The sequence below is a fragment of the Hippocampus comes genome, unplaced genomic scaffold (assembly GCF_001891065.2).
Source record: "Hippocampus comes isolate QL1 unplaced genomic scaffold, H_comes_QL1_v1.1 scaffold335, whole genome shotgun sequence".
Taxonomy (NCBI): domain Eukaryota; kingdom Metazoa; phylum Chordata; class Actinopteri; order Syngnathiformes; family Syngnathidae; genus Hippocampus; species Hippocampus comes.
The window spans coordinates 856,458-869,259 of NW_017805823.1; the positions used below are offsets into that span (position 1 = coordinate 856,458).

A 12,802-nucleotide genomic window follows, 5' to 3' on the forward strand; every position below is an offset into this window, starting at 1 on the left:
AGGGGGGAAAATGTATAAAACAAAGGACAAAAATTTCAAGAGACTTATTTTACTGGTATGTGCGCAAATGGTTTGCCACTTATTAGACCTCAGAGTTTCAGTATTTAAATACACTTTCATCATCACTGAAGGATTCTGTGTGGACCCACCTTCTGCCCTCTAGTGGAAAAGGGTTGAATTAGCCTGCCTGTCACTATGGGTTCTTTCATAGATGAAAACGGAGATTTGTAGTGGATGAAAAATATTTTTCGGAGTAATTAAGTGACACTGGATCATATCCCACCTTGTGATCTCTCATGGATGGCTAATGTACAGTTATTAGAATCACTGTAAAATGGTATACGTACCCGGATCATGATGTGCATTACTGCTACCATCACGGCTGGAGTGAAACATGTACAGACTACATTTTTCAGCTCGTAGGATCAGCAGAATAGGTTTTTCCAAAAAAGTTAACCGTCTTAAAAAAAAAACAATTGCCATACTTGTCTCGTCTGTTTGTTCTCCAGGTGCCCTGGCCAGCAAAGTGAAGAGGAAAGACACTCTGGCTCTAAAACTGAGCAGCCGTCCCTCTGCACCTGACAGGGACAGATTTGCACAGGAGAGAAGCACCAGAGATGACCAGCTACCAGGACAGGCTGGCCTCACCTGGCAGAGTAGAGAGCAATGGGAGGCCATTCGCACGCAGATTGGAACTGCGCTTACCAGGTAAAAAGCAACATCATAACACTGCTTTTATATCATTCTAAACGGCAAGTGTGTTTGCAATTTGAAATGAAATACGTGGACAGGTTCTAAAATCTTCTGTTGTATTTACGGCTTGAATTACAAAGCAGTGAAATTGTTTAATAATAGACCTGCCCGCTTTTCTTCCCATCAGACGTCTAAGCCAGAGACCCACTGCTGAGGAGCTTGAGCAAAGAAACATCCTCCAACGTTAGTGTCAACTTCTATTTTCCTGTTCGACCTTTTGTATGACTCATTTAGGAGTACCATGCTACAACTCAACGCTATCGACTTCAGATCAAATATTTTTGAATTTTAATGAAATTCCGTCACTCCCATTTCAGTTAGTTTCTATGTACAACCGAAATCTCAACTTTTTCATTCATTGCTCTGGCTGACATTTGAAGTCCGGTAACAAAGGTTTTTGTTTACTTCATGTATGTACTGTATATTAAAACATTTGCATACTCCTAAAGCATTACTTAACAATTACATGTATTGTATCATTGGGAGAAAAGGTAGAGAGAGAAAAAACCCTCAATAACTGAATGCAATCTAATTTTGTGAGCTGCTTTTTATCTCCTTTGTCTGCTTATCAAGCCCGACTTGACTACGGTGTCTAAATAAAGCCCCTTTGTTGTTTTATTCCCTGTCTTGTTATAGCCAAAAATCAAGCTGACAGGCAAGCAGAGGTTAGAGAGATTAAGCGAAGACTGACCAGAAAGGTGAGCGCCTGATGTATTTTACTGACATGCGTCCATTTGTAGATTTGCTCAAGATTGAACTCGAACTTTCCTAAATCCTTATTTGTAGCTGAGTCAAAGACCCACCGTAGCAGAATTACAGGCCAGAAAAATTTTGCGATTCCACGAGTATGTGGAAGTCACAGATGCCCAAGACTACGACCGCAGGGCGGACAAGCCGTGGACCAAACTGACCCCTGCTGATAAGGTATTCACTCGGCATATCAGCGATATAAAACTTGTCTCTTATTACTGTTCACTGTGGTCAAATATATATTGTCCATATTATTTCTTCTAGGCAGCCATCCGGAAAGAGCTTAATGATTACAAAAGCACTGAAATGGAGGTTCACGAAGAGAGCAAAATCTACACAAGGTTTGTATACCTTCATCTGTGAAAATGTCTTCAAAATTTGACACGTGACAGAAAAGATGAATTGAATGATTTAGGCAATTGGCAATCATAGAATATGAGGCTTCAACTTGTGAAAAATCAGGATTTTGTCTCTGCTCGCAAACGCTGTGGGTGTGTCCGTGAGATGCATGAACCTATGCCCTGCTGAAAAATAGATGCTACTTTCTTATGCCAAAACGACTCTCATTGGCCAAAAGGAAATACGCTGAAAGCCTCCAGTGGTTGGAATATACTGTACGGGGTCGTCACAGGGCATTTTCACGCCGCGACGAGACACTCGACAGTAGGGCTGGACGGTTAATCTTAATTTAACCATGATTTTGATGTTGCATTCTCTCGATCTTTAAAATGTAATCAAAGAAAAACAATTAATGTGCAGAACGGTACAGTGCCTTTACAAGTTCCCGATGTTGTGGAAGTACCCTGAATGCACCATGATGGTTGCATAGCAAGCGCGTAGTATATGTGATTCTTCTGTACCTGATTCTTCTGGACTTAAACTGTTGAATCATAACCAGTTGGCATTTACTGCATAACACAACAAAAATTACACATATTATATATCTAAATACGAAACGTACTTCTTTTTAAAACATGACTCGCGCTAATACTAAAGTCAGTGGTGGATCCCATTCAAATGCTAACGGGAAGTTAGCATTGACTTTGGGAATGATTTTTCCTCAAATAACGAATATTCACACAAACGTTGTAGAAACACATACAAATGGGGAATAATACTCTACTCAAAAGCACAAATTCTTCCCAATCTGTGAAGTTATATTGGGTTCAAATGCAACTTTCTTCTGTTCTCATAATAAGTGTGTACAGTACTCCATCCTTGCATGGCACCACACTGACCATAAGAGGCCAAAATGCACAGGAACAGACAGATTGCTATAATTTTATTATATTACATATATTGCATTTATTTATTATTCTTATTTACTTTCTTCCTAATTTAATCACTGTCTCATTGCCATTTCAAGTTATCTTTAAAGTTCAGTTTTCAAGGATTCATGGAATGTATTATTTTTTTGGGAGGGTGGCGGGGGTCATACCAACACACATTTCCACAAGACATGGCATGAAATAAAATCCCCAAGGTTCAAGGACAACCACTGATGCAACTGAGGTCCTCAAGTTCTTATAAAGTGGAAGAGTGGCCACTCATGCTGGCTTGACCCCGTTTTAGGCACTCACAAAAAAAATCAGAAAAACTGAAATGGTGAAAAACAGTTCAGCGCAAGAGCGAAACAATTCATTACGACATACAAAGTAGTTCTCAGACTTTGCACATTTTCAGCAATTATCTTCAAATATATATCATGTCTTCCAAAACAAATTTCAGAATTTACTTGACAGAGTCTTAACAGAAGAGATGGCATTACAGATACAGTCTTTGTGCCTGTTTACAGCTGATGTCTGTTTCCTTTTAGGTATCACCGGCCTTAGCATCCACACTCTTCAGATGGTGAAAGAAGCACTTAAAAGTCTCTGTGGCAAGCAGCTGTTGACTATGCAGACAGATCGGCCCTTTCTCGTTTCCTGAATGTATCGTACAATTTATCAGGGACAGCCTGGAACTGACTAGAGACAAGAATGCTTCTCGCTTCACCTCCATCACAATTGTTTTCAGTGATCAGGTGGTGGAAGAAGATGCAGTATTTATCCCAGACAACAGGGGGAACCACGTGCCAACCAAATGGAGACATTTGCAAAGGACCGACAGTGCGGGGCTTCTACCCCCCCTCTGCTGTAATGTGGTGTCCTCGGGGACCTGGATCGAGTTAATACCTTTAATGCGGCCTCATTCTCTGTTGCCTTTTTTCTTTACCGTGTATGGAAACGCTAATTCATTCATCTTGTTTATGTGAGAACATAAAGTAATAATAGCTAACAAAAATGGTAATTTCTAGTACTAACTATTGAGATACATGGCTGTAGTGCGTGTGGACTGGAGGATGCAGACTGGGATTTTCTGTTTTAGGATTGGACATCTCTGGGATATTGTGTTTTTATATGAACTGTACAGATTTCTATTATAATATCTTCGATTGAATCTCATATCTAATTCCAATATGTGTAATACACAAGATATTCTATATCATGAGTTTGATCACGAGTAGTGACCTTTTTTTTTTGTTTGTTTTTTAGATTTCTTTGGCTTGCCTGTATTTAAAGTCGTGTTGTGAGGTGGCCGTTTAAGCGTGAGTCTTTAGAAAAAGCACAGAAGGTGCAGGCCAGGATGCTGTAGGTAAATTTGTGTGCCAATGTACCCAATGCCTAAGGAAACGATAGGATATTGGTGTTCATAACAGTCATTTCTGAAATCTGCATGAGCCAACATGAATCTCAATGTCATTGGGTCTGGAAACACTCTTCATTTCTACTTTTGTATGAGTTTTGTACTACCCTTTATTCACACAATGCATATCTGTAGCCATTTTGTATCAGGTCATGCTGGTGTTGTTGACCAAGAATACAATGCAAGTTGCTGTGATAGATCAGGGGTTTATCAAAAACAAAAAAAAAAATCTGAAAATATATGAACGGTCAACAGGGGATCGTTTTGGCTGGAACTTTTTATCTGCAACTGTTTTATTTTGTAGTTTCATCTGGCCAGTAGCTGACAGGGTTCTCTAATCTGTGTACAGGTGGATTGTAGGTTTCACTGACGCTTGTGTATATCTTGTCTTCCTTTCATTTGAAAAGAAATTTTAAATAAAGTATTATAGGTTGCTATTTTTAAGAACGGAATCTTAGTTTATGATTAAATGCTACAAGAATGGGAATGAATATGTACCCTCTCTGTAAAGCTGAGTTCATTTTTAATTGAATGTGAACATGTACGGACTGATAGTAGTTTTTGTTTTAATTGTACATAGTGACTTCTGGATCTAATTAAAAATCTTACAGCTTGAACCTTTTGTGCCATGATTCAACACTTGCTCGGCAATTAAATCACTCTTTCTGTTGTTCAAAGAGCAATTCTGTCTAATCCTCTGTCAAGCGAGAACTAGGGATCGATCCAGTGACAACTGGTGTATTTATTAAAGGGGAAGTCAAGTGAAAACTTGTTTTTATAGTATGTTCTATGTGCCCCCATTGGTCTACACACAGCAGTCTTGATTAAAAATGTGTTTGTGGAATATAAATTAAGTAGAAAAATCCACCCGTTTTCATCCATGTCATGGGGTGGCCATTTTGCCGTTAGCTGTTGGCTGAAAATGACATCAGGGTGCCGAAGGGCTCTTCTTGTGAACATCATATGACCAAACCCAGAAAACAGGTGAGCCGTGACAGCCATTGCCTGACCCCTTAGATACTTCAATGTGGCCCAGCATGTCTCCAAAGATTTAACTTCACGTCGGTGTGCGGGAAGAGGCGATACCGGTAGCAGGACAACGCATGATTGCTTCACCATTACAACGCACCTGCTCATTGTGCAATAATCATCCCTACTCACCTAACCTGTCTGTGTGTGATTTCCACCCCTGTTTACCCTAGGTCATGGACTGATCAATGAGGTCTGTTTTGGGAACGTGGATGACATCAAGATGCTGCAAAGGACCCTGGGTGAATCCTTATTGAAGGTTGGGAATGTACATTGAGACACCAACGGTCAAATTTTATGTGTTAAGACACGAAGGGAAAACTTTGTAATTCAAATATACCTTTTGTGACACCAGTCACCTGGTATGTTAAGTTAAGATTTTTCAAGCAAATATGGTTATTGGTGAGATTGCTGTACATTAGTGGAAAAAAGGAAATACGTACAAGGTTTTAGTATTATGTCAACCACCAATTCGGCTAATTACAATGGACAAAAAGTACCCTTTGAGATTCTAAATGAAGATCTAAGGCAGGGGTGGGCAAAGTATGGCCATTGTCACCCCTTTCCAAACGATATTTCTCTCAGATTTCCAAAATGGTCAATGCAAATGACAATCAGCAGTGTTTTGAAGTCATCTACCATAAGAGTAAAATTGTAATTGCAATAAACTGTTTATGAGCAAACTCTCCCCAATGATCCAATAAGCTCTGGGAGGCTGCAAAGAAATTCATACAGCAACTATCCAAAACTTTTCCCTCCAAAAGTCACAAAATTAATGGATGCAAGAATTGTGGAGCTACTATCAATTTAGGGGTCCCATTTTAAAATTTAACTTGACCCGTTGAGATATTTTTGATTCATTATTTTTCAGTAAATAGGCCATGATCTAATGTTTCAAATTCAACGAACGACTATTTGCAGTTCTTTTCAACGTGTATCATGTCTAAAAACTGTTCCACGTAATCACGTGGAAGAGTGCGTTTAATTGTATTTTTTCCCGAAACAACTGTTATCATTAATAGGTTATAGGATTCAAATTATACTCCGATGGTTGATGACTTGAAATGTATGCTGAGTTTTATTTGCATCGATTATTTAGGAAAAAGGCGCACACTGTTAGACTGGTTAGCACGTTCGCCACACAGTGCAGACAGAGGTCAGCGATTCGAATCCTGTCGCTTTAAGGAGGCGGAGCGCCTAAATCACGGCCAGAATTATCGCGAGAATAGTCATCCAGCTACTGAGACTTGGAGTAGGCTGCGTGTTGCCTATGCTAGCCATTTAGAGCACATTTACACTACTCCCAGGTTGGTACATTTAACACATACATCTGTCTTGTTGTGCGACTCACATAAAACGGTTTAGCGTAGATCTTAGCACCAGCACAAAGCTGCACGTGTCTGTGGTTAAGTCTCAAGCTTTTCTGAATGCCACGCTGAAGCTGCTAACTAATGCTAGCAGTGGTTGAATCATACCATGCCGTGTACTGTATATCTGTGCTGTGAAGTCATTTTTGGCGGCAAAGTTTCATTTTTTTGTGCTGCAATTGTGTACCATTTAACTCCAAAACCAGGACGTTGTCGTTTTATTTTGGAAACGTGTTTTTGGTGTGATTAGAGTTACTGCACGCTAACTCTAGGCTATATGAGCCTCGGTTGGCACACGGAAGTTGCCAACGCACCACAATGCTACTAACGTCCGACGCTTGCAAAATGTTGAAGAAAGCGTGTTAGCGGTTGAAAGCCTCCCCTCGCATCCTTATTACAAACTTCATGCATCAACGGGGAAGTATGTTCTGGCTGTGGTAAAAGTGCGTTTGAATTCGAACAGAACTTGGCATTCCCATGCCCAAGAGTAGGAACGGAGCAAGTGCGGATTTGAGTCGGGTGGGGCGAAAGCCTGAGGTGCCAACCAACTGTTTTTTTTTTTCTACACTAATACAATGCCTCTCTTATTCTTCCGCATAGACATTAAGGATACTGATTCTTGATTTGAAGTAATATACGGTATTTATAAGAAAACGCGTTTTGCATTTAGGAGTAGAAATGTTCATACGTTTTTTTAATTGAGGTCCCCCCCATGTCTTCCCTATAGGATTCAATTGTTCCTGTCTTGGCCACTAAAAAATGTCCCCAAAAAGGAAGTCGGACGCGGTTGAAGAGGTGAAAGACGCTAAGAAAGTCAAAGGTAATCGCCCTTTCAAGTCATACTAACTTTATTTGCATTAAATAACTAGTCATGTCGTGCAGTGATTCTCAGCTGGTATGTCTTTCTGTAAGCAAAAGTGGGTGACTAGCCAATATTTGGAATACACTTCAGCACGCCGCAACCCTCGTGAAGATAAGCCGTTCAGATAGTGGATAGATGGATTATTTGGCAGGTCCGAGTCAAGAAGTGTAACTACGAGGGCCCAACTGATATGGATTTTTTTCCCTCAGGGTTATGACACTTATGAACAATGGCATTTGTCAACTCTATAGCACTCTTTTAACAATTCACAGCGTATAAGATAATAAAAACAAACACAAAAAAAGGTGACTATAGTCGAATCAAGAACATTTTAGTTCCGAAGTAGTTCGTATGGTGACTTGAAATTAATGCTGTCAACTCATTGATCAATGGATTTGTACCAGTTTACCACAGGAGTCATTGTAAGGAGGCGGGTCACGTTCTTGTTCTGGGCCAGGGTGATGTTGGACAGCTGGGTTTAGGAGAGGACATCATGCAGAGGAAGAAGCCTGCTCTGTTGTCCCTACCTGAGAAAATCGTGCAGGTGGTCGCTGGGGGTATGCACACAGTGTGCCTCAGCGACGCTGGCGTGGTAAGTAATACGAATGACTTTCACTCGCAATATGCAGTGCCATTCAAGGCACCCAAAATGACACTTCAGGGACCTAAGGATGCATTTGACCTGTTGAAAAAGAGACCCAATCTCAAAGAAGACTTTTAATATGAGCAAATACCTTTTCCTTAGGTTTACACTTTTGGCTGCAATGATGAAAGGGCCCTTGGTCGAGACACGATAGAAGTGGGCTCTGAGATGACTCCAGGGAAGGTGGCGCTCGAGGAGAAAGTGGTCCAGGTGTCAGCAGGAGACAGTCATACAGCTGCACTCACGGAGGAAGGAAACGTATATGTATGGGGCACCTTCAGGGTCAGTTATCTTACTTTTTCCTCCCAGGCCTTCAAGATTGGTTAAAAGTGTAAACGTATCGCGGGAAAAGATACATGTTCATGTTTTTTGCTTGTGTGACACATCAGACTGTTAAACAACAAAAGCAAGACTGAGAAAGGGCTGTTCATGCCAAAACAAGTACAGTATATTCGTTTAGATGCAACTATGAAACATGCCTAGAGCGACACTGACTGCATGGGTTGAGTTTAACATCAGTGGCTCTTCTACTTACAATAAATGTTGTGGGGGGGGGGGGGGCACAATTGTCACATTCCTGCATGTTATTTGCAGGAAACGATTCATTTGAGCCCAACCCTTCCACCACAAGCTGTCCAAAAACAAGTTTTGTGTTGTTCAGTCTCCTGCGCCATGTCTTACCATTGTCAGTTTGTTGTCTTTCATCTTTTGCTACCACTTAGTTGATTCCGAATACAGTTTTCCCCGTCATCTGAGGATCAGCTCAGACATCGCACACACATACGTACGCGCACACCCCAATAATGCGGTGCAATCCCTTATCATCTCCGGGCATATTTAACATACGTCGCTATTAAAACATTTCAAGACCTGGAGACAGAAATTCATCAAGTTAAAGTACAGTTCTAACCCCAGTTCAATCTCACTGGGTTTTTTCATCCCTCTGGGCCTAACGTTTGTCGCTGATATTTATATATTTTTTGTTTTTTAGTCATTGCTTTTTCATTAATACAGTACTCAGTGGCACACTGGTAATTACATCTCTATTATCTCTGCCTACCGCCTGTATTCCCACTCCTTTTATTAAGACTGGAGCAGATTTCCCTGAAGAAATCTCACGTACAGCTTGAAGTACACAGCACAGGAACTGTTTGATCAGCATTCGTATGTCCAATCAGATTGGTTGATACAAATGTATACATATATGAAGTCAGCAAGGATTCCATCAACGTTCTCAGGGTTTTCTGGGTCAAGGCTTGATTTGTTGTTCTTGTGTCACGATGCACCATGACAGCTACTGCCAAACTGGCTGTGCACTGTTTCTGGGCGGTTTCATCTCATTAATGTTGCTCCTTTCTCCACAGGATAGTAACGGCGTTATAGGTCTCCTGGATGCTTTGGAAACAACCGATGTTCCAACTCAAGTCCCCTTGACAGAAACTGTCGTGAAAGTTGCATCAGGTAGCAATGGATCATGTGACCATCGCATCCTTTTTACCTATGAGTGGAAGCAAAAAGGCTTATAACATTTTTATTCTAATATTTTTACAGGCAATGACCATCTTGTAATGGTGACCATGGAGGGAAATCTGTACACGTCAGGCACTGCTGAACAGGGGCAGCTAGGAAGGGTGCCCGAGCAATTCTCAAATAGGGGAGGAAGGAAAGGCCTCGGTGAGAAGCAGAACTCCACCGCTGTAGTAATATTTGTCATGTATGTCCCATGTGCTATAAGTGTTCAGTTCTTGTTCATGTGTTTGTAGATCGTCTGTTGATTCCTCAGATGGTCAAAGTCAAAGGGAAAGTTCACTTCATCGACGCCTTCTGCGGGGCCTACTTCACATTTGCCTTGTCCAAAGACGGCCACGTATATGGTTTCGGCCTGTCCAACTATCACCAGTTGGGTAAGTGTGCCACTATTTTCATAGCCTGCACTTGTATGTGGCATTCCTTCTCCAACAGATACACATTTTCACATTGTGATCCAAAATAATCGACATAATACAATTGTGTATGTCCATACAAGGGATGTGAAATACTTTTTAATGAAAGTAAGTCTCATCACTTATGGAAGTTATTGTGACGTGCCAATTTGGCTAGACGGGGGAACCACTGAGATCACCTTTCAGTAATCGGTGTTGTGGACCTTATAAATGGTCCCAAAATACTCCTGTTGCAAAACGTAACTTTGATTTCGTTTAGTAGTCTACTCTGGCAACCCTTCCAGTGTTAGCAAAATCCTGCGTCCACGCCACTGGTTTAAGACAACAACAAAAACTTGGTGATGTGACCAACTGACAAGCTTATGTTTTATTCACGCATCCATCTAGGCACAAAAAGCACGAAGATGCATTTTGTCCCTGTGAAACTGAGCTCCTTCAAAAATTCGACCTCAACTTGGATTGATTTTTCTGGAGGACAGCACCACACTGTCTGCCTGGATTCTGAAGGTAAACTGAAGGATTATTTCAAGCCGCTATTTTGTTTGTGCAAAACTCAATTTCATTCCCCCCCTTCAACAGGACAGGTGTACAGCCTGGGCAGAGCAGAGTATGGGCGCCTTGGCCTTGGTGAAGAGGCTGCAGAGAAAAGCGAGCCCACAATCGTCAGTGGGATTGAACCAGCCAGCGGAGTGACATGTGGGGCGTCTGTCAGTTTTGCTGTCACCAAAGAAGGTGAGAAACGCTTCCAGATAAGTGGCGAGTGCCAACCTATTCTTCAAATGCAGTTTTGACCGCATTCGTTGTTTTAATGTTTGCTTTGAAATGCCTAACGTTTGGCTGTGCCTACTCCAGGGTGTGCATACGCTTGGGGAATGGGCACCAACCTACAACTTGGCACCGGGCAGGAAGAAGACGAGTGGAGCCCTGTGAAAATGACTGGCAAGCAGCTGGAAAACTGTACAGTACTGATGGTGTCCAGTGGGGGGCAGCACACAGTCCTTTTGGTCAAAGACAAACAGGAAAGCTGATGAAGCTCCCAGGCATGTAATGATGCTTCAGCCGTGTTCACTGTGCTTAAAATTGGTGGTGGTGGTGGAGGATGATCATTGATGTCTTATGGCGCCATCATGGTAGAGTAGAAGAGGTGAGGTCAGCTAAATGACCCTTTTGATGACGTGACTACATGGTGGTAGAAATTTTCAATATATCATGATGAAAACAAAGCTATTTTTTTAAAACCTTATTCTTTAGATTCCCTTTGTTGGGTTTTCAATAAAAAGGCAGTATGGCTGTGAGCTCGTGTGAGATTTGACTAAGTGTGTACATAAGAGCCTTTTTAATTAGTTAATACCCAGGCTAGACATTTTAAGAATTTTTTTTTCCCCCTACTTTTTTTCTTTCATGGCAATAATTGCATGGTGTTTGGTCCAGACAGGACATTTATGCCAATTGAGCCTCTCAAGCTGCTGTCCAGAGAAGACACTCAAATGATTTTCATTATAATTGGGTCAATGTGCTGTAATTTGCTACTGTTCTAGTCTGAGAATAAATTTAACCATTTTACATATTGTTTTTCCGAATCCTTTTACTGCTACCTTGCATTTATTTTCTGTGTAATTTGTTCCCTGTCCAGGACCGGGGCAAGTTACACAAACTGGCATCACGATAAATGCAAGCACCCTGCACTGATGAGTTTTGTTCGATGTTCTACCTCCATTTCAAATGATTAGATTCAAAGTGCAATAGAAATGTGACTTTGAAAATGTGTTTCTTGATTACTGTCTGTTGGGCAGACCTCCTGTGTGCCAGATGGTCTGTTGACTTGTCCTCACCAGTGTACCATTGATAATTACTACTGATCTCATGTTGTAACCTCAAAAGTCGGCCACTGATGTATGTGCCAAGAGTCGTTATGCGCCACCCTCTGCTCTGACACACTGTCTTCATCGTGACCAGCTTGTGACATTAGATGAAACCCCTGGCCAAGTTTATGGAATCACCGTTCATGGAAGATGATCATTTAAATGTTGAAGTTTGAAGAAATAAGCAAATGAGAATTGTTTCGTAAGTTTTTAATTCAAAATGCCACCCATCTGGACTTAAAAAACACTTTAATTAAAAAAAAAAAAAAGGAAAGAAAACCTGCATCCTATTGAATCTGCTAATCAGCAGTTAAATTACAGTGCACACACTTGCGGATTAATTATGAATCATGACTCAAACAAAAGCGAAAACAATAGCATTTCAATGTTTTTTGGGGGGGTTTAAATTGGAAAAACCAAACAAAAATTGCAAAAGATTTTTTTTTTTTTTAAATCCCGGACAGCAATGTCTAAAATCGAGACCCAAGTATAACCAAAAAAATGGGAAGGTCTCTATTGTTCAAAATGGAGAGAAAAAGAGATTGTGTCCTATTTCTGCACCATACGGCGAAGTAAGAATGAGGCAGCCGCTAAACAGGCTTATGATGGTGTTGAGGGCTGAAGAAAAGTAAATTAGGGGCATCAACAGAAAGAGCCAGAGAGCTTAGGAGATCCTGGTTTTCAGAGCGAGGACACTTCAGAAGACAGACAGAGGAAGTTTTATTTATTTATTTTTTTTAAAACACATTTTCCCATGAAGGTCATTTTTCTGGCAGTTTATAGAGAACGTTAAATATTATGCTTAAATTTGAGAATGTTTATCACGCCCAAATATTTTAATATTAAAAAATGACTTCAACAAGAGTGTGTGTGTGTGTGTGTGTGTGTGTGTGTGTGTGTGTATATAT

At 40.9% G+C, this 12,802-nt stretch overlaps 2 protein-coding genes across 16 annotated transcripts in view; both read left to right on the forward strand.

The window, feature by feature from the left end:
- phactr4b (phosphatase and actin regulator 4b) overlaps positions 1-4,805 on the forward strand; it is a 30,865-nt gene extending 26,060 nt beyond the window's left edge. For all 11 annotated transcript variants that reach the window (XM_019886223.1, XM_019886219.1, XM_019886220.1 and 8 more), the window contains 6 exons: positions 510-708; positions 881-936; positions 1,390-1,451; positions 1,540-1,677; positions 1,768-1,844; positions 3,320-4,805. In XM_019886223.1, the coding sequence (XP_019741782.1) occupies positions 510-708; positions 881-936; positions 1,390-1,451; positions 1,540-1,677; positions 1,768-1,844; positions 3,320-3,335 (548 nt within the window). In that variant the 3' untranslated portion in view covers positions 3,336-4,805. The remainder of the gene's footprint in view (positions 1-509; positions 709-880; positions 937-1,389; positions 1,452-1,539; positions 1,678-1,767; positions 1,845-3,319) is intronic.
- A 595-nt stretch (positions 4,806-5,400) lies between these two features.
- The window catches only part of rcc1 (regulator of chromosome condensation 1), an 11,288-nt gene continuing 3,886 nt past the window's right edge, over positions 5,401-12,802 (forward strand). Inside the window, exons 1-10 of one of the 5 annotated variants that reach the window (XM_019886229.1) lie at positions 5,401-5,476; positions 7,312-7,404; positions 7,851-8,038; positions 8,192-8,371; positions 9,454-9,550; positions 9,641-9,763; positions 9,853-9,993; positions 10,420-10,539; positions 10,612-10,764; positions 10,885-11,597. In XM_019886229.1, the coding sequence (XP_019741788.1) occupies positions 7,344-7,404; positions 7,851-8,038; positions 8,192-8,371; positions 9,454-9,550; positions 9,641-9,763; positions 9,853-9,993; positions 10,420-10,539; positions 10,612-10,764; positions 10,885-11,060 (1,239 nt within the window). In that variant the 5' untranslated portion in view covers positions 5,401-5,476; positions 7,312-7,343 and the 3' untranslated portion in view covers positions 11,061-11,597. The other 4 variants (XM_019886228.1, XM_019886227.1, XM_019886230.1 and 1 more) reach the window with 4 other exon arrangements.